Raw genomic sequence first — 19,351 nt, forward strand, 5'->3', positions numbered from 1 at the left:
TCAAGAGCTTAAAACACTTAATTTAGATTTTCTTTTTACTTCATTTATCTTGAGATGTTAAGTTAAATTTTCAGCTCAATGAAACACTTGAAGCACCAACACTTTTTCGGTTAGTCACCTTTCTTGTAGAATTGTGCTTCAAATAAAGAACTTTATGTTGACCAGGGTTCCCCAAAACCTTCTTATCGCCAAGTAGTTCTTAACCTATTCCTTATGTTATGGACATTTTAAGACTTATAATAAATTATGTTCGCAATGGATACAGGCCTATTTATGAAGTTAACTTTATGTGGTATCTGAACTAATATGGTGGTAATTAGTCGAGGCTTTTTCGTAATGTAATTAAAGCGAATTGACAATCACTTTTGATTAAAATCTGGCAAACAATTTGGCTCTAAATGGCTAAGATCTATAAATGGGTAATCATGGTGGTGTCCAGTTCCAACGCATCCTTGTATTAAATCAAAGACAGAGCCAGATGCGGAGCTGTTTAGTCCATGTCAATTTTTTTATTCGGCAAAACTTAAGCCCTTTTGGCATTTTTCCTGACGTGGCTATATAAAAAATAATTCTCCTCCCAAGACAACTCATTATGGAGCTGCTGGACCTGCTCAGACCTGCGCTTGCCAGGATAACGCGGAGGAATTCTGCTTTGAGCCCTGAAGCCCAGCGCTACGTGTTTTTTTTTTTGCTACAGAGAGATTCATCGAGGTCGAGGGAGAGGGCTACGGCCTAATGCGCCATGTCGGGGATTACATCCTGGTGATGGCACACTCATCCCTATCACCAATCCATCAGTGATTGATCAGGCGTACATATCACGAAAGAGATACGCGGCCATAAACGTGCAGGTTATAGTGGACCACAGGGGTGTGATCTCTGACCTGGGGGCAAGGTCCAGCAAAACTTTAACTTCCTCTGACGAGAGGATAGGTGCCCTTTTTTACGTTGCTTCCCCAGCATATTCTGTATCTAACTCTCTCTGTTCATTGTAGATGGGTTGCTTTTTATTAAAAACATAAACCAATTGCAGTCAATACCGCATTAAACAGAAGTAACTGTAGCTTGCCGATCAATTCTGATTGTAAAGTACTTTACCATTAATAAAAAAGTGTATTATATAATTTTTATAATTCGTTAAACCCATGTCAAGAAGCGGCACAACGGGATAAGGACGGTGGATGATTAGCGAGGGATCCCCGGTTCACCTAACCGTCACAACATATCGTGTGAACATATTACTGACCATTTGATAATATAATTTATAGTCCATAGTCTACTGATAACTTAAACTGTTAAATTAAATGTTGCCTTAATAATTTGAGGAATGTTTCATTTGCATCTGTCTGTCTTAACGCTGTATTGCACCTTCGCGTGAAGTGGAAAATCGATTCCTGAGCAATCGATGCCAACTAATTCAGCACCCTGACTTTGGACAGCGCTCTTGTGACGTCAGACGTAAGAGGCAGCGTGTTAAGAAACTTCCTAAGGGACACTTCAGGGAACACACTTAGGATCATAAACAACTTTGGTAAGATATATCTTTCGAGGCTTCTTTGCGCGCTAATAGTGAGCGTTATCGGGGAACCGGGCCCTGATTGTTAGTTAATTCAGTTAAAGTTTTTTGATAAACGCTTATTTATTTGTACAGCGCTTTTTTACGATACAAATCATTACAAAGCAACTTTACAGAAAATTACGTTTCTATAATATTTAGTAGTAGCTTATGGTGGTGACTGTCAGTTTGTGCACGTATGACAGGATTTTTAGAAAAATTAATACAAGACATAATCACCCAGACGATGAACAATATTAATATTATTAATAATTAATAATTGTTATATGATGCAGTCACACTTGTAGCAATATTTGTTAGTTCTGTTGTTGATTCAGGGTTAGCATCATCTGAGGTCCTCTGAGGGTCAGCATCATCTCTTCTCAGGTGTTCTGGATCCAGACTGGAGCTTGTGTAAATCCTAGTTACCACGGGATGAAGATCCCAGCAGAAACAGAGAAACACATAGAGACATCATTAGCATAGCTGCTGTTCCAACAAAGTAAAATTAGTTTAACCCAAGCTAAAGAATAAAAATGCACCTTTGATCAGATACAACTACACTCACAATTTAAGAGATACATTATTCGAATGCTTGGCGAAAGAGATGTGTTTTTAATCTAGATTTAAACAGAGAGAGTGTGTCTGAACCCCGGACATTATCAGGAAGGCTATTCCAGAGTTTGGGAGCCAAATGTGAGAAAGCTCTACCTCCTTTAGTGGACTTTGCTATCCTAGGCATACCTGTCAAGTATCCCGTTTTGGCCGGGAAAGTCACGTATTTTACCCTTCTTTCCCGCCGTCCTCCCGTATTAGTATTTTCCCGTAAATCTCCCGTATTTTTATTTATTAATTTTTTTACCTGCGTTATTAATAAAATAATAATAATAAAAACATTCCCAATCTGAGCTCTGTCACTAGTCTCGCGATAACTCCCACCTGTAGCAGCCTGTCGCGAGGGGTGTGTGAGGTCAGGTGACATGAGTTATAACGTGGGAAAAACAACAACAACAAAAGAAAAAACAGAGACGGATGATGGATGCTACAATAGAGAGTGAAGGCACACCTGCCAAAAAACCAAAACCCATGTGTAAATACCGTGATAAATGGGACAGCGAATTTACTTTTTTTAAAGAATGCAAAGTCTGCAACAAATTGGTACAACAACTCACTAAAAGAGTAAAAGAAAAGTTATGTTAAATGAAAAGAAAAACTGTTAAAGAAAAGCAATATGAAATGAAAAGAATGTGTGGAATTAAAATAAAATGTAAATGTAAAGACATCAATGTTAAATTAACAGAAAATATGCAAATAAGCCTTTAAATAAATGCTCTTCATATATACCCTTTTGTGTTTTAATTTGGGCTATAACACCTGTCTTAAAATGTAAGGGATACTGGAGCTTTGTTGGGGTGGTGGGACTGCTCGCAATGGGCGCTGGAAAATTTCCCTTATTTTCAAATCCAAAACTTGACAGGTATGATCCTAGGAACGACCAAAAGTCCAGCGTTTTGTGACCTTAGGGAGCGTGATGGGTTGTATCGTGGTAGAAGGCTAGTTAGGTACGCTGGAGCTAAACCATTTAGGGCCTTATAGGTAAGTAATGATAATTTGTAACTGATACGGAACTTAATAGGTAGCCAGTGCAGAGACTGTAAAATTGGGGTAATATGATCATATTTTCTTGACCTGGTAAGGACTCTAGCTGCTGCATTTTGGACTACCAGTAGCTTGTTTATTGAAGAAGCTGTTTTTGATTTGATTGTAACAAAAAATAAAATGATTTTTCATTTTCTTAGGATGAATTAAATAGTTTTATGCCTCCATCTGATTATCAGAAAAATTAAGAAGAACATTTTATATGGCCCTATTATTATTGCTTAGAAAAGGACCCTATACAAAAGAAAATGTTTCAAATACAGGCCTGTGGCCCTTAATTTATTTTTATAAATTCATAATATGTAAACTGTTGTTAACTGTACATTTTAAATGTAATATAATTTTTATTAAAACTATATTCACTGAATGTAGTCAAAAAATAAATTGAGAATAGAACCAAGAATCGAATCGATTCAAGAGCTTGTGAATCGAAATCGAATTAAATCGGGACATCGGAATCGATACCCAGCTCTAGTGTCCTGTCAACCCTATTGCACTCCAGTGGTTTGAGTCTTACCTATCAGATAGGTCCTTCAAAGTATCTTGGAGAGGTGAGATGTCCAAGTCTCAACATCTAGCTACGGGGTGCCTCAGGGCTCAGTTCTTGGACCTCTTCTCTTCTCTGTCTACATGGCATCATTAGGTTCTGTCATTCAGAAACATGGCTTTTCATACCACTGCTATGCTGATGACACTCAACTCTACCTCTCATTCCATCCTGATGATCCGACGGTAGCTATTCGCATCTCAGCTTGTCTAACAGACATTTCTTCCTGGATGATGGACCATCACCTTCAACTCAACCTTGCCAAGACAGAACTGCTTGTGATTCCAGCAAACCCATCGTTTCATCACAATTACACCATCAAGTTAGGCACATCAACCATAACTCCTTCAAAAACAGCTAGAAGCCTTGGAGTTATGATTGATGATCAGCTGACTTTCTCAGACCACATTGCTAAAACTGTCCGATCCTGCAGATTTGCTTTATTCAACATCAAGAAGATCAAGCTCTTTCTTTGGGAACATGCTGCACAACTCCTTGTTCAAGCTCTTGTTCTGTCGAGGCTGGACTATTGCAATGCTCTCTTGGCAGGTCTTCCAGCCAATTCTATCAAACCCAGGGCTCAAAATTAACTTTTGGTAGCATTGGTGCTCCCAAAGTCAAAAAGTTAAGAGCACCAGCAAAAATTAAGGAGCATCACAACTACAAATAATATATTGACAGATTTTAACCCAGAGATTGGTTAATATTAGCTGTCAATCATTCTGTCATTGCTTTCTGCTAACTACCACAAGAAAAGAAAAGGGCTGAAGAAGAGAGAAAATCAAAGGAAGGAATGGTTAAGCTCTTCTTTGGCAAGGGTTAGGATGGTATGTGTGGCCTTAAAGTTTACATTCAGCCAGTTGCTCAGTGTCTCTGTCCCCATGTGTGTGTGTGCGCTCCTCAGCTGAATGCGGAGGGGATGTCTGGCAGTAAGGCTCTGGGGGGTGCGCGGCGGCGGAGGACACGGTGCCGGCGCTGTCAGGCCTGCATGCGGACCGAGTGTGGAGAGTGTCACTTCTGTAAGGACATGAAGAAGTTCGGCGGGCCGGGCCGGATGAAGCAGTCCTGTCTGCTCCGCCAGTGCACTGCGGTGAGTCCACACCCTGCCCAAACCAGTCTCTTCTGCTCACATTTCATCCAAAACAGGAATAGTGTCAAATATGTGTACTATATCTGTTTTCTGTGTTTATCTGTGTTAAAGTGTAATGTATTTCTGTGATGCTCCGCTGTATTTTCAGCATCATTCCTCCAGTCTTCAGTGTCACATGATCTTCAGAAATCAGAGTAATATGATGATTTACTGCTCAGAAACATTTCTGATTATTATCCATGTTGAACACAGTTGTGTAGAGTTTTTTCAGGTTTCTTTGATGGTTTTGATGGTATAAAGCTCATAAGAAGAGCATATATGTGAAATAGAAATCTTTTGTCTGTGTCATGGCTTGTGATCAATTGAAAGCTCTTAGTACATGATGTAACTAAAATAGAAAAAACACAAACTCTTTCATCAGTTTTGAGCCAGGTGATCTATGCTAAGCTAAGCTAAAAGTGCTACGGTCAGACCCAGAGATCGGCTGAATGGATTAAACCAGGGGAGATGGAAAATAAGCCTATTCCTAAAAACTATGGGAGTGTTCCTTTTAAGCATCGTTGCTAAAAAGCAGTGTGACTCCGAGCTTTTGAAGAGTGTCACAAAAGCATTTTATTTGAGATAAATGCTGATCTTGAACTGTGTTCAACATTGATAATAATCAGAACTGTTTCTGAGCAGTAAATCAGAATGATTTCTGAAGATTGTGTGACTGAAGACTGGAATATCAGTTATAGTTCATGACACTCACATGGTTGGTCCATCAAGATCCTCTTCACAAAAGAATATCACTTTGATCAAGTTTGAAGCCTAAATAAAAGCACCAGATATTAAAAGTTAAACTTAGGCTATAAACGCACTAGACTTGATTGATAGGAATATTTTATTTAACATGTCTCCTTTTACTATTCAATAAAATTGAATTGCATTTAATCGATTATGGTAAGATTAAACTTATTCTAGATTTCAGCTTTGTCAGGGTGGGTACACAAAATGTAAATTTATCCTTGTTTGTAGGAAATCCTCATCTGCCTTCTGACAGCTTCATGTGTCGTACACATTCAGCGTCGCTAATCTTTCACTCTGACCGTGACTAAGCCGGTAAATATAGTGTTTACACTGAATAATGGGAACGGTTTACCTTCCGATCCCAGAGTCTCCATCAGCAGGATCTTCTGAAGACACAAAGCATCATCCACCAACAATATAGAATGTGGGAAACTATTAATAGGTTATTCAGGTAATTGTACTATAAATGATTCACTGCAGTTGGTCAGCTGTTCGGCGCGATGGCGTTTAATGTCTCCGACACCGTGTCTAGTCACATTTAACAACTTGTTAGCAACCGTGTTTTTTAAGAAACGCAACAATGTAAAAAATCCTGCGTGGGGTGTAGCTGGTGTTTCATGTTGCAGAATACAAGCTTGTGTGAACTGCAGACCTGCTGAAGTGCTAGAAGGAGGACGTGATGTCACAGTTCCCCGCTCTGTGTGGATGTGTGTGAGCCCCTGAGAGTGACGTGAGCGCGTGCGTGTGTGTGTCCTCAGCCCGTGTTGCCGCACACAGCCGTGTGTTTGGCGTGTGGTGAAGCAGGGAAGGAGGACACGGTGGAGTCGGAGGAGGAGAAGTTCAGCCTGTCGCTCATGGAGTGCACCATCTGTAACGAGATCATCCACCCCAGCTGTCTGAAGGTTAGTAACACACACTGAGCTGGAGCGTCTGAAGCACTGCTGCTAACACTGCTCACGCTCTCTCCTCAGATGGCCAGCTCTGAAGGCATCATCAATGATGAGATCCCAAACTGCTGGGAATGTCCAAAGTGCCACAAGGAGGGAAAGACCAGCAAGGTGAGACGCTACTATTCTACAATTTAAATTCAACACTTTTTTTTTTTTTTACAGCCCTACTGTGCAGAATTGCTAAAATGAGTTTTCATGGAAGCACTAGTACGAATGTGTAATGTGTAACCGTATGCCAAGTGCCTTTAAAGAATATATGAAGTGCATATTGGCTAAATGTAACATATTTACTGAAACGTGGGCTTCACTGTAATAATAGCAGTAGTAATGTAGGCGTCCGTGTGGCGTTTAGGATCCAGGAGATGGTTCAGGGAAGAGGCGCCTGGACAATGGGGAGGTGAGCCGCTGGAAGCTGACGGATGAGCCTCCTCCCAGTAAGAAGAAGAGCCTTCCTCTGGAGGACACGGCCCGGCCGGACGGAGCCAAGCGCAGGAGGGACAGGGATCTTCCTCAGGAGACGGCTGCCAAGAAGAAGGTGAGGGACAGCAGCTGCAGCTCTCCTGATATCAGGGATGTGTGACACTGCTGGTTCAACAGTACACTCGTTCCTCTCATGCTTTACATTAGTCTTCTCTATATTCTTACAAAATAACACTTTATTTTAAGATGACCTCGTTACAGTGTAATTATACATTCAGGTACTGAGGATTTAATTAACTAGGTGTGCTTACTCTATGAATAGTATTTGGGTTTGCTTTAGGATGACTTGCATGTAATTCTGCATAATTAATTGTTATTATAATAGTAAGTACTTGTAACGTCTAACAAGGAAGCCTTAAAATAACGTGTTCTCCAATACTTCAAAAACAAAACTGGGTAACACTTTAGAATAGGTAACGCCTATTAGTTGCTTATTAGCATGCATAGTACTAGATTCTTAGCCATCTATTAGTGCTAATTAAGAACATATTAATGCCTTATTCTACTTGACCTTATTCTACATCCCTAATCTTACCCAATACCTAAACATAACGACTACCTCACTAACTATTAATTAGCAGCAAATTAAGAATTTATTGAGAGAAATGTCGTAGTTAATAGTTAACAAGTGTTACCTATTCTAAAGTGTTACCCAAAACGGTTATTTTGTGTTCCGCCGAGTCATCTCAGAGTCATCTAAACTCGTTTAAAGAAATAAATATGTCTGCTTGAAAGAATGAAGAAAATGGTCAACAAGTTGCTATAAAGAATGAATAATTAGCCTACATAACCGTTGTTGTTATTATTATTATTTTATTAAAAAGAAGACTTGTTCTTGTTCTTCATGAGAGGTGGTTTTATTTAATTTGAACATTAGGGCCTGTTGTGTGTCAAAGGCCTCTAGCATGAGTTTTAGAGACATGCTTAATAAATGTTGTATTAAATTAGTAAACTGTGACTTTGCCGTCTGTCATGAAGCGTGTTCGATGCAGTGATAACGAACGACAAGCAATGCTGTATGTGCTGACTAACATTTACTTCAGATTCTGTTTATCATAGGCTGTTGATTCAGTTGATCTGAAGAAATATATCCTTGTTGGTTAATGATGATTCAGTGAATGCTCGAGTTTAAAAATACATTGATCAAGGCAAACACATTTGAGACCGTCTTCTGGGGGTTTGTTAGACGAGCAGAGCATTCACTTTAAATAGATATCCTGTTGCTTCTAACCTGAATGATCATTTTACATGTTGATATAGTGAAATCACAAATCTCATGTGTATGTGATTTAGTTTGAGGTTCTCTCGATTTTAAATGTAATGCAGATCAACAGTTTGGAGAGCTGGTTGTGTAGTCTCTTTGGGCTATGTTTGAGCCACTATTTCATATTAATCTCATTGTCTGACAACAGTAAAAGGAAAATCTATCAGTGAAAACGGTTTTATTGTGAAATTGGCTGGATTAAAAGTCAGCGCCATGAGCAAAGAGAGCAGGAGAGAGACAAACATAAAGGGTTGACACTACGCAGTGTGCAAATGACGTAACGAATACGCCAACTAACGGATCTCATTGAAAGAAGCAGGCAACACTGCTGATCACTGAGGTTGGTGTCCCTTCAGAGTACTGTATGAACACTGCATGTTTTTCTGTTTGTCCCCAACAGATCAAAGGAGCCCGTGATAAACACCTGAAGAAGGTACGCCGGATCTCTTCTCTTTAGTCTTGAGTCTTGACATGAATGCACGGTGGTCAGAGAGTAACTCTCTTACTTTAATGTCTTCAGCAGAAAACCAAACCCAACTCGTCGGACTCCTCTGAAGCCAACGGGCCGAACTCTTCGTCGGGCGGCGGACACGGCTCCGGCTCAGTGCAGGCCTCGACGCCAAGCCAGGACCTGCGCTCGCATCAGCGTGAGAAACTGGAGCGCTTCAAGCGCATGTGCCAGCTCCTGGAGCGAGTGCGTGACTCCAGCTCCTCGTCCTCCTCCAGCTCAGAGACTGACTCTGAGTCGGACTCGGACTCTCCGTCCCCCGCGGGCGCCTCGGAGCCGTCCTCTCCGGCGTACGGCAGCGGAGCGCGCGAGCGTGAGCGGAGCCGGCGTCTGGCCGAGCTGGGCTTCAGCGCCAGCGAGGAGTCCGAGGGCGAGAGCGTGGCGGCGCAGGAGCAGGAGGACGAGCCGCAGACGCAGCGCCGCAGAGGAGACACCAGCACGCGGCAGCGGAGGACGCTTGCTGAGGCTGAGCCGGACGATGATGAGGAAGGCTCGGGCGACCGCGCTCACAAAGCCCTGGCCCCGTCCTCACCACTCACGGCTACGCAGCCGCCGAGCTACGGACACTTAGCGGGCCCCGAGGGCCTGTCCTCGTCCAAGCGCACCAACGGACAAGACGCACGCAACGGCCGCACGAGGGTGAGCGGCAGGGAGCTGCAGGAGAAGGAGAACTCCAACAGCAGCAGCGTCTCCAATCACCGGCACGCCGCTGGGAAGGCCGTCCGCGGGAGCAGGGTCCGTGGAGCAGGCCGGCAGGGCCAGAGCGCTCCCTGGAACAAGAGCACAGCGACGGCCGGATCCGGCGCAGCCAACGGCGGCTCTCACCCGGGGAGCGTCTCGCTGGCACCGCCGCGCTCACAGCTGCTGAAGAGGAGCGCTGTGGCCGTGCCCTCCCCGCCGCGCCCGCTGCAGATGGAGCGGCACCTGGTGCGCCCCCCGCCGGCCTGCCCTGAGCCCCACTGCCTGCCGCTGGACAGCGGAGCCTCACACGTGCTGCCCCGGGACGTCTGGCTCCGCGTCTTCCAGCACCTCAGCCAGCGCCAGCTGTGCGTCTGCATGCGTGTGTGCCGCACCTGGAGCCGCTGGTGAGGGAACACACACACAGCACTCACACACTTTAAAGGGGGCATCGGATGCTCATGTTCCACAAGTTGATATGATTCTTTAGGGTCTTAATGAAAGTCTATAACATAATTTGGTGAAAGTTTCTCAATGTTAGTGTAAAACAACACCCTTTTATCCTGTCAAACACAGCTCTTTTCACAGCAAGCCATTTAGGTGCATGTTTCTTTAAAAACTAATGAGCTCTGCTGATCCCGCTCTTCTCTTCTGTGGGGTGATGAGCAGTTTTCATGAGCCATGAAACTTGCTTATTAGGAAAGGCAGTCTGCAAAGATTCATTAAAAACCCCTTACACTCACTTCTTCTGGAGGTGAAGCTGAATCACGTATGATTCACGAGAACATAAACACATTTATGTAGATCGAGGCCGCATCCCCTTCAAGAACAAGGCTAATCCACTGCGTCTTCAGCGGCTCAGATGTCAGGAGTAAATAACAACTGCTGTGTTCATTAAAACCTCCTCAATCTTGTCTACACCTGCACAATGACAGACTGACAGTGTCCTCAATCCTCAGTCGTGGGAGGGGCCTGGGTCTGAGAAAATGATCATTATTATTGGAAACTGACTGGATTTTTATCTTTATAGGGTGGTTGTGTACACACACTGCCAACACACATTTCTGTTCAAACAACATCTGATGACCCCTTAAACAGTACAAACAAAACAAGTGCAAAGTAGTTTAGATTAATCAGCACTGATAGTTGTTAGCTGGAACTACTGGTTATCTGCAGAGATCCATGGGGATAGTCTTCAGGGTTGTGTCTGAGAAGGGTCTGCTGTCATAATACAGTGCGAGAGCGGCCTCTAGAGGCACAGATCACTTGTGCTGCACAGAGCGGGTTCAAACACATCCGACAGAAACTCCAGCCACGCCACAGACGTCTGCATGCTTTCTGCAAGTGCTTCCTTACATTTGAAGCGGTTTTACTCAAGATGCCTTCAAAGTAGATCGGTAACACTTTATAATAACTGCATGCTATTAATCATTAGTTAAGCATTAGGAAACAGTTAATTCATCATTTATAAAGCATTAATAGACATTTATAAGCAGTTTATAAATACAGATATAAATGCTTTATACTTGTTTTAAAAGCATATATATAATGTGTTTAATAATTGTTTTTTCATACTTTATTAATGATCAATTTATCATTTCTAAATTAAGTATAGCATTATTTACACACCGGTTATTAAGGAGTTGTCTGTGGTTCATAAGATCACTTAGAAATTGTAAGTGAATGATTAATAAACTATTTAAATGTGCATTCATACATCTTTTTATTCAGACATATAGTAATAGTTACTTATAGTGTTAATAAATGGTTTATTAACATGTATTTCTACTGTAATTCAGGGTTAATTCAGGTAGTTATAAAACATATGTAGTTGTTAGTTAACTATTTTTGTGCGCTCATCTAAAGTGAGGACTATTTATGCCTTGTAAAGCTTTTACAAATTAGATTTAAAGGCTGTTAATATTTCTATGTTCTGTATCACTGTGTTGTGTTTGTTTCTGTTTTTTGTTTAGAAAATAACGGAGCCTTTAAATATCCTTTATAAATGCTTTACAAGGCATAGCTAGTCCTCACTTTAGATGAGCTCACATAAATAGTTAACTGACCACTACTAAATGCTTTATAACTACCTGAATTTACTACATTTCTTGTGATCTTATGAATCCCAGGCAACTCCTAAACAACTGGTTTGTAAATAATGCTATACTTCATTGAGAAATGATAAATTGATCATGAATAAAGTATGATATTACACATTATAGATATGCTTTTAAATCAAGAATAAAGCATTTATATCTGTATTTATAAACTGATTATTACTGTCTATTAATGCTTTATAAATTATGAATTATCTGTTTACTAATACTTAATTAATGATTAATAGTGTGTAGTTATTATAAAGTGTTACCAAATTATCATAACCATTGTCCATTGGTTTTATCCAAAGCTACTTACAAATGAAGACAATGGAAGCAATCAAACTCAATAAAAGAACAACGATACACAAGTGCTACAGCTAGTCTCAGTGAGCTTAACCCAGTACACGTACTAGCAATGTTTTCTTAATAAAATAAAATAAAAAAAAGTATAGTTGTTCCAATTCCAATACTAGTATCGGAAATATCACTGATACCACAACAAATTCTGGCATCGGCGAGTACATGAACCCATATACCGATCCGATACCATTTTCTTAAAGGGGGGGTGAAATGAAATCTCCTGTTAATCTTGAGTACCTATAGAGTAGTACTGCATCCTTCATAACTCCAAAAAGTCTTTAGTTTTATTATATTCATAAGAGAAAGATAGTCTGTACCGATTTTTCCCGGAAAAACACGACCGGCTGGAGGCGTGACGTGTGGGCGGAGCTAAAGAATCACGAGCACCAGTAGGCTTTTGCGTTGAGAGCGTTTGGAAGCTGTGACATTACCGTGAGGAAAAAACCATCATCCAGATGAGCAGCAGCAGCAACGACTACATCAGGACTACATCTCTATGTAGTATGTAATGAAACTGTATATATTTGCTTGGCGGTTTTGGAAAATGACTAAGTTCCACTTTATGTAGTCTTTTTTATGTTATTAATGACATAATTTAGATTTTAAGTAGTTAAGTGACACTTTTTCAGTGATTATAAAGCAAGGGCTATTTGTACATTTCTAGGCCAAGTCTTTTCCTTTCAGAAGTTGAATAAAAGTTATGTTTTTCATGCTGCTAAGAGTCATTGTACCCTGAACAAGCAGCAAAGTACCAGGAGTGACATAAAGCTCCCATGAATGATGTTCACTAGCAAAACCCATCTTCAAGCAATGCAGACTAACAGATTAATATAGCGAACACTTAGGTACACAAGTCACATTTTCTTACTATTATAATAACAATAAGTTATTAAAAACTGAATCGTATCTGATTTTCTGTCAAAATATTTTTTAAATACAGTTGCAATTATTTATAAAAGTAATGACTAGTAGATGTTGCAGTTCATTTACTGTTCAAAGCTATTCTTGTTGTGGTAAAAAGTTACATTTGCAGCACTGCGTCAGTGATTTTATTTTAAGCTATATAAACATGTAAGTGGCTGTTGTGTGTGTGTGTGTGTGTGTGTGTGTGCAGGTGCTGTGATCACAGGTTATGGACTCAGATCGATCTGAGCCGCCAGCGCTCCATCACTCCTCCCATGCTGAGCAGTATAATCCGTCGACAGCCCGTGTCTCTCAACCTGGGCTACACCAACATCTCCAAGAAACAGCTCATGTGGCTCATTAACCGTCTGCAAGGTGGGAGCGTGCTCAGTGCGACACGTGTTGGGGACCCATGCACATATCAGGATTGATGGGAAATATACATCAGCTGGCAAATGCATTCACTGATATTTATACTAGAAAACAAGACAAAATAAGTATGAAAATCATTTTTGCAGTGTTTCTAGTTGGTCTGAAAGAAGAAGTGAAGGAAACTGAATGATATTAATTGTATAATTTAGGATTCCTGTAGCTGTAGATCACACTGGATCAAAGCATGTATATCATGAATCATTATCCAGAAGGGAGAGAATGAAAGGCTTTTGAGCACTTTCCCTTGCTGTGCTGTCAGTAGCAGGAGTCGGGTGTGAGTGAGGCTTGGCAGCAGAGCAGATGAAGTCAAAGTGTGCTGCTGCTGTGCTCCTCAGGGCTGCTGGAGCTGAACGTGGCGGGCTGCTCGTGGGCCTCGGTCTCGGCGCTCTGTCAGTCTGTGTGTCCCTGTCTGCGGCTGCTGGACCTCAGCTGGGTGGAGGATCTGAAGGACTCGCATCTGAGAGAGCTGCTGGCCCCGCCGACCAACGACACACGCTCAGGTCTCTCTCTCACACACACACACACACGCTCAGGTCTCTCTCTCACACACACACACACACGCTCAGGTCTCTCTCTCACACACACACACACACACACACACAGAGACACACACACAGGTTTCTCTCTCTCACACACACACGCACGCTCAGGTCTCTCTCTCACACACACACACACACACACACACACACACAGAGACACACGCTCAGGTCTCTCACACACACACACACACACACACGCTCAGGTCTCTCTCTCTCACACACACACACACACACACGGAGACACACGCTCAGGTCTCTCTCTCACACACACACACACGGAGACACACGCTCAGGTCTCTCTCTCACACACACACACACGGAGACACACGCTCAGGTCTCTCTCTCACACACACACACACTCACACACACACACGCTCAGGTCTCTCTCTCTCTCACACACACACACACACACACACACACACACGCTCAGGTCTCTCTCTCACACACACACACACACACACGCTCAGGTCTCTCTCTCACACACACACACACACGCTCAGGTCTCTCACACACACACACACACACACACACACACACGCACGCTCAGGTCTCTCACACACACACACACACACACACACACACGCACACGTCTCTCTCACACACACACACACACACACACACACACGCTCAGGTCTCTCTCACACACACACACACACACACACACGTTTCTCTCTCTCACACACACACACACACACACGCTCAGGTCTCTCTCACACACACACACACACACACACACGCTCAGGTCTCTCTCTCACACACACACACACACACACACACGCTCAGGTCTCTCTCTCACACACACACACACACACACACGCTCAGGTCTCTCTCACACACACACACACACACACACGCTCAGGTCTCTCTCTCACACACACACACACACACACACGCTCAGGTCTCTCTCACACACACACACACACACACACGCTCAGGTCTCTCTCTCTCTCACACACACACACACACACACACACACACGCTCAGGTCTCTCTCTCTCTCACACACACACACACACACGCTCAGGTCTCTCTCTCACACACACACACACACGCTCAGGTCTCTCTCTCACACACACACACACACACACACACACACACACACACACACACACGCTCTGTCCATGTCTACCAAGAGTGCTGTCAGAACAGAACATGAATGGAATGAACAGCAGTGTATCATGAGCTGGCTGTAGGAATTCATTGGCAGTTTTCAGTTCCAGTTTACAGTGTTGAAGATAGTATTGCACATGAAACGTTGGGGTGTTATTATTAAAACTGAAGTGTTAAGGTTCAGCTCACACCTTGTTTTCATAGATGATCATTTTAGTAAATGTGGGAAGTAGCCGGGTAATTATGGTTAGGATTAGGGTTGCTTGGGTTATTATTATAATGGTAACATATTTAACAAGGACACCTTAAAATAAAGTGTTACCTGTAGAGTTGTTATCGCTGAAGAAAACTCTTCAAGGTTACTTGCTCATGCACTTCATTATACATTAAGACTCTAACAAAGAGACCGTACAATCACTTGAATCTGGGAGCTGGTGAATACTCCTGTGTGGTGTTTACGTGGGTTATGTTCGCTGCTGCGTGTGTAGTGACGTGTCTTTAGAGTATGAAGGTAAAACAGTAGTGAAAGAAAATGACAGACTCAAATGTCATATTTACTTTTGCACTTTAAAACTCCCTTGTGCACTTGTATGTGCAGATGAGAGAGAGCAGAGCTGGGGCGGGGCTTTGGTGCGAATGAAGACCTTTTATTGGTCGATGCCCGACCAACCGTCACACGGCCATACAGTGCGCGCACACACACACACACAAACACACACACAAAGTTCTGTTGCTCAGTATAAAAATCATTACACTTATAGAAAGTCCTCATAATGATAGATGCAACAATTCCCAACAATTTTTGATAACTACTCCTGCTGTAACCTCTAACCCATAATGTCTCTCTCCTTCCTGGGGTTTGGTGGGTTGGTATAAACGTTTTCTCTGAAATTGGTCACCCTAGCCTTTGCTTAAGCTTTTTTTTTTTTGTTATTAAATAATATTTAATTTAATAACTCATTATATACATTTAACAATAGTCTGTATGATTACATTCTCATTACCGAAAAAGAGGTTCTCTCTACCGCAACTGGCCTTAAATTGTTGCGGTGAGTGAAAATGGTGTTGCGGAGGATGAGGTGTCTTAGCATGTTTTGCTAGCAACAGAGAAACCATGATGATTTAGCTAAATTTTTACTCTGTGTATATAATCAGTCATTAATGAAGTATATTTTCATAGAAAATTTGTAATCTAATATTTTTCTAAATGTGGAAAACTACCCGTTTCGGTGATGATAATCAATTTGTCGTGTACACGTTCTGACAAGAGAATTTTACACTTTTAACTGGAACAATATGAAGATATCTGCCTATCTTGTTGGTATTTCGAAGGTTCTGCCTCATGTGTTGCTTAATTTAAAATCAAGATTTATATTTAAAAAAAATCTGTGTGCATAATGACCCTCAAAAAATATTGCGGAGGATGAGAACATTAGTCATGGACACTTTATATTTCCACTATTGTATCATTATTATTATACATGAATATTCAATCTGTAATTTTTCTGTCATGTGAAAAATTATAGAAGAATATCCATTTACTTTTTTCAGAATATTTTTATTGTAATTTGTTTAAATTACAACATAACATAAGTTAAGATACAGCTGGACGCATTGCGGTAATGAGAATTTCAGCAGAAAATGCAATAAAATGCAAAAATAAGTCCTATGTTGAAATTACTCTTTGTGCAAGGTAGAGAACAGTATTGTCTTTATTATGGTGTTTTTATATTTTACTAAATTGCATGTTTAATATCTAAAATCACTAGTGACATGGCGTTTCAACAGTTTCGTGAGAATGACCCATGTGGTTCATGGAGCTATCAATAGTCTGAACAAATTGCGCATTATGTCAAATCAATATGTTTGAATGGGATTAATTGGGACAAACAGTGGTTTCACTATATCTGCAGAGATTTCTAGTAATTATTAACACGTAATGTGCATTGATTGTGCATGGATAACTATGCTGACTATGCTTTCCAATAGCATTATTCTGGGGAATGAAACGGCATTATGTTCTCATACTACTTGGCAGTCAAATGTGATCAAACACCTTAAGTGTTTCGTTTAACCAAAAAAATAACTGTATTACTTTTAGCTAAGTCCTGTTTAGTTAATTTGAAAAGATGATGGTACTAAATAATATGCACAAAAATTATGATCCATGAATGACCATTTAAAATATAATATTTTCTAATATGCTTATTTATATTACAATAAGTGTAGTATTTAGGGTTAAAATAGAGAAAATGTTTTTTAATTCCACTACAAAGGGGCAAATTAGAGGCATTTGGTGGCCAGAAAGATAATATTCATATGTAATGCCATTATTTAACCACTAGACAGCCTTCTTGATGTTTAATAAATACATATATTTAGCTCTACTCTTGTTGCTTAAAACAGTATTGGTGGTGATAACTGCTTATTTTTTAGGTTTTGCTTTTTTATGTACATTTAGACATTAGCAAACATGAAGTTTTATTTATTAATTAATTTTTTTGTTGCATTTAAAAAGGTTCAATACTGACAAACAAATTAGGAATTTAACACAACATAGAAATGTAAATTATTTTTACAGAACAAAAGTAATACAAATAACAGCAACTCTTATGTTGCAACTCTGGTACAGCGAGATACAGTGGGATATACATATAAAATATTATATTATTTGTCTACCAGATAATACCTGAATGACAAGATGAATCTAGTGTCTTAAAATCCTGTAAAAGCGAAGTATATTTAGTGAAAATAGTTTGCAGTGTTTTACAAATAACTGATACATGTGCATAAAACACTCATTTCTTTCTAGGCAAGTCACGATGGCTAACATTGTTCATTGGTCGGGCATCAACCAATAAAATGTCTTATTTTGCACCAAAGCCCCGCCCCCGGCTCTGCTCTCTCACATCTGTTTATACACTCACCTGAAGGATTATTAGGAACACCTGTTTAATTTCTCATTAATGCAATTATCTAATCAACCAATCACAAGGCAGTTGCTTCAATGTATTTATGGGTGTGGTCCTGGTCAAGACAATCTCCTGAACTCCAAACTGAATGTCAGAATGGGAAAGAAAGGTGATTTAAGCAGTTTTGAGCGTGGCATGGTTGTTGATGCCAGACGGGCCGGTCTGAGTATTTCACAATCTGCTCAGTTACTGGGATTTTCACACAGAACCATTTCTAGTGTTTACAAAGAATGGTGTGAAAAGGGAAAAACATCCAGTATGTGTCAGTCCTGTGGAGGAAAATGCCTTGTTGATGCTAGAGGTCAGAGGAGAATGGGCCGACTGATTCAAGCTGATTGAAGAGCAACTTTGACTGAAATAACCACTCGTTACAACCGAGGTATGCAGCAAAGCATTTGTGAAGCCACAACACGCACAACCTTGAGGCGGATGGGCTACAACAGCAGAAGACCCACCGGGCACCACTCATCTCCACTACAAATAGAAAAAAGAGGCTACAATTTGCACAAGATCACCAAAATTAGACAGGTGAAGACAGTAAAAATGTTGCCTGATCTGATGAGTCTCTGATGATTTCTGTTGAGACATTCAGATGGTAGAGTCAGAATTTGGCGTAAACAGAATGAGAACATGGATCCATCATGTCTTGTTACCACTGTGCAGACTGCTGCTGGTGCTGGTGTAATGGTGTGGGGGATGTTTTCTTGGCACACTTTAGACCCTTAGTGCCAATTGAGCCTCGTTTAAATGCCACGGCCTACCTGAGCATTGTTTCTGACCATGTCCATCCCTTTATGACCACCATGTACCCATCCTCTGATGGCTACTTCCAGCAGGATAATGCACCACGTCACAAAGCTCAAATCATTTCAGATTGGTTTCTTGAACATGACAATGAGTTCACTGTACTAAAATATCCCCACAGTCACCAGATCTCAACCCAACAGAGCATCTTTGGGATGTGGTGGAACGGGAGCTTCGTGTCCTGGATGTGCATCCCACAAATCTCCATCAACTGCAAGATGCGATCCTATCAATATGGGCCAACATCTCTAAAGAATGCCTTCAGCAGCTTGTTGAATCAATGCCACGCAGAATTAAAGCAGTTCTGAAGGAGAAACACAGTTTTAGTATGGTGTTCCTAATAATCCTTTAGGTGAGTGGATAACTGCACAAGTGAGTTTTGCAAAAGGAATATTGCTAAAGGAGCAGCAAACTCAGAGCGCTCTGAGAGATTGTAAGTGTTTGGCTTGACCTTGTGCAGCGAAACTGAAGTACAAAAGTAAATGTCTTAAACATTTGTGTCTGTCATTTTCTTTGTCTGAATGTCATTCTACATTTGTGACTATTAATCTACAACTTCCAATTCAAAACACGGGTGTTTTTATCATTGTCTGTGTGTGCAAATTGAAAGATT

General features: G+C 41.1%; 1 protein-coding gene across 4 annotated transcripts in view; it reads left to right on the forward strand.

Moving 5' to 3' along the window:
• Positions 1–19,351, forward strand: part of fbxl19 (F-box and leucine rich repeat protein 19) — a 31,424-nt gene that overhangs the window by 2,848 nt on the left and 9,225 nt on the right. Inside the window, exons 1-9 of one of the 4 annotated variants that reach the window (XM_026288364.1) lie at positions 4,400–4,588; positions 4,666–4,851; positions 6,399–6,542; positions 6,612–6,698; positions 6,943–7,125; positions 8,735–8,767; positions 8,855–9,927; positions 13,094–13,257; positions 13,650–13,814. In XM_026288364.1, the coding sequence (XP_026144149.1) occupies positions 4,586–4,588; positions 4,666–4,851; positions 6,399–6,542; positions 6,612–6,698; positions 6,943–7,125; positions 8,735–8,767; positions 8,855–9,927; positions 13,094–13,257; positions 13,650–13,814 (2,038 nt within the window). In that variant the 5' untranslated portion in view covers positions 4,400–4,585. Of the gene's footprint in view, positions 1–4,399; positions 4,589–4,665; positions 4,852–6,398; positions 6,543–6,611; positions 6,699–6,942; positions 7,126–8,734; positions 8,768–8,854; positions 9,928–13,093; positions 13,258–13,649; positions 13,815–19,351 lie in introns of those variants that run through there. The other 3 variants (XM_026288365.1, XM_026288362.1, XM_026288363.1) reach the window with 3 other exon arrangements.

The sequence above is a fragment of the Carassius auratus genome, chromosome 19 (assembly GCF_003368295.1).
Source record: "Carassius auratus strain Wakin chromosome 19, ASM336829v1, whole genome shotgun sequence".
Lineage (NCBI taxonomy): Eukaryota > Metazoa > Chordata > Actinopteri > Cypriniformes > Cyprinidae > Carassius > Carassius auratus.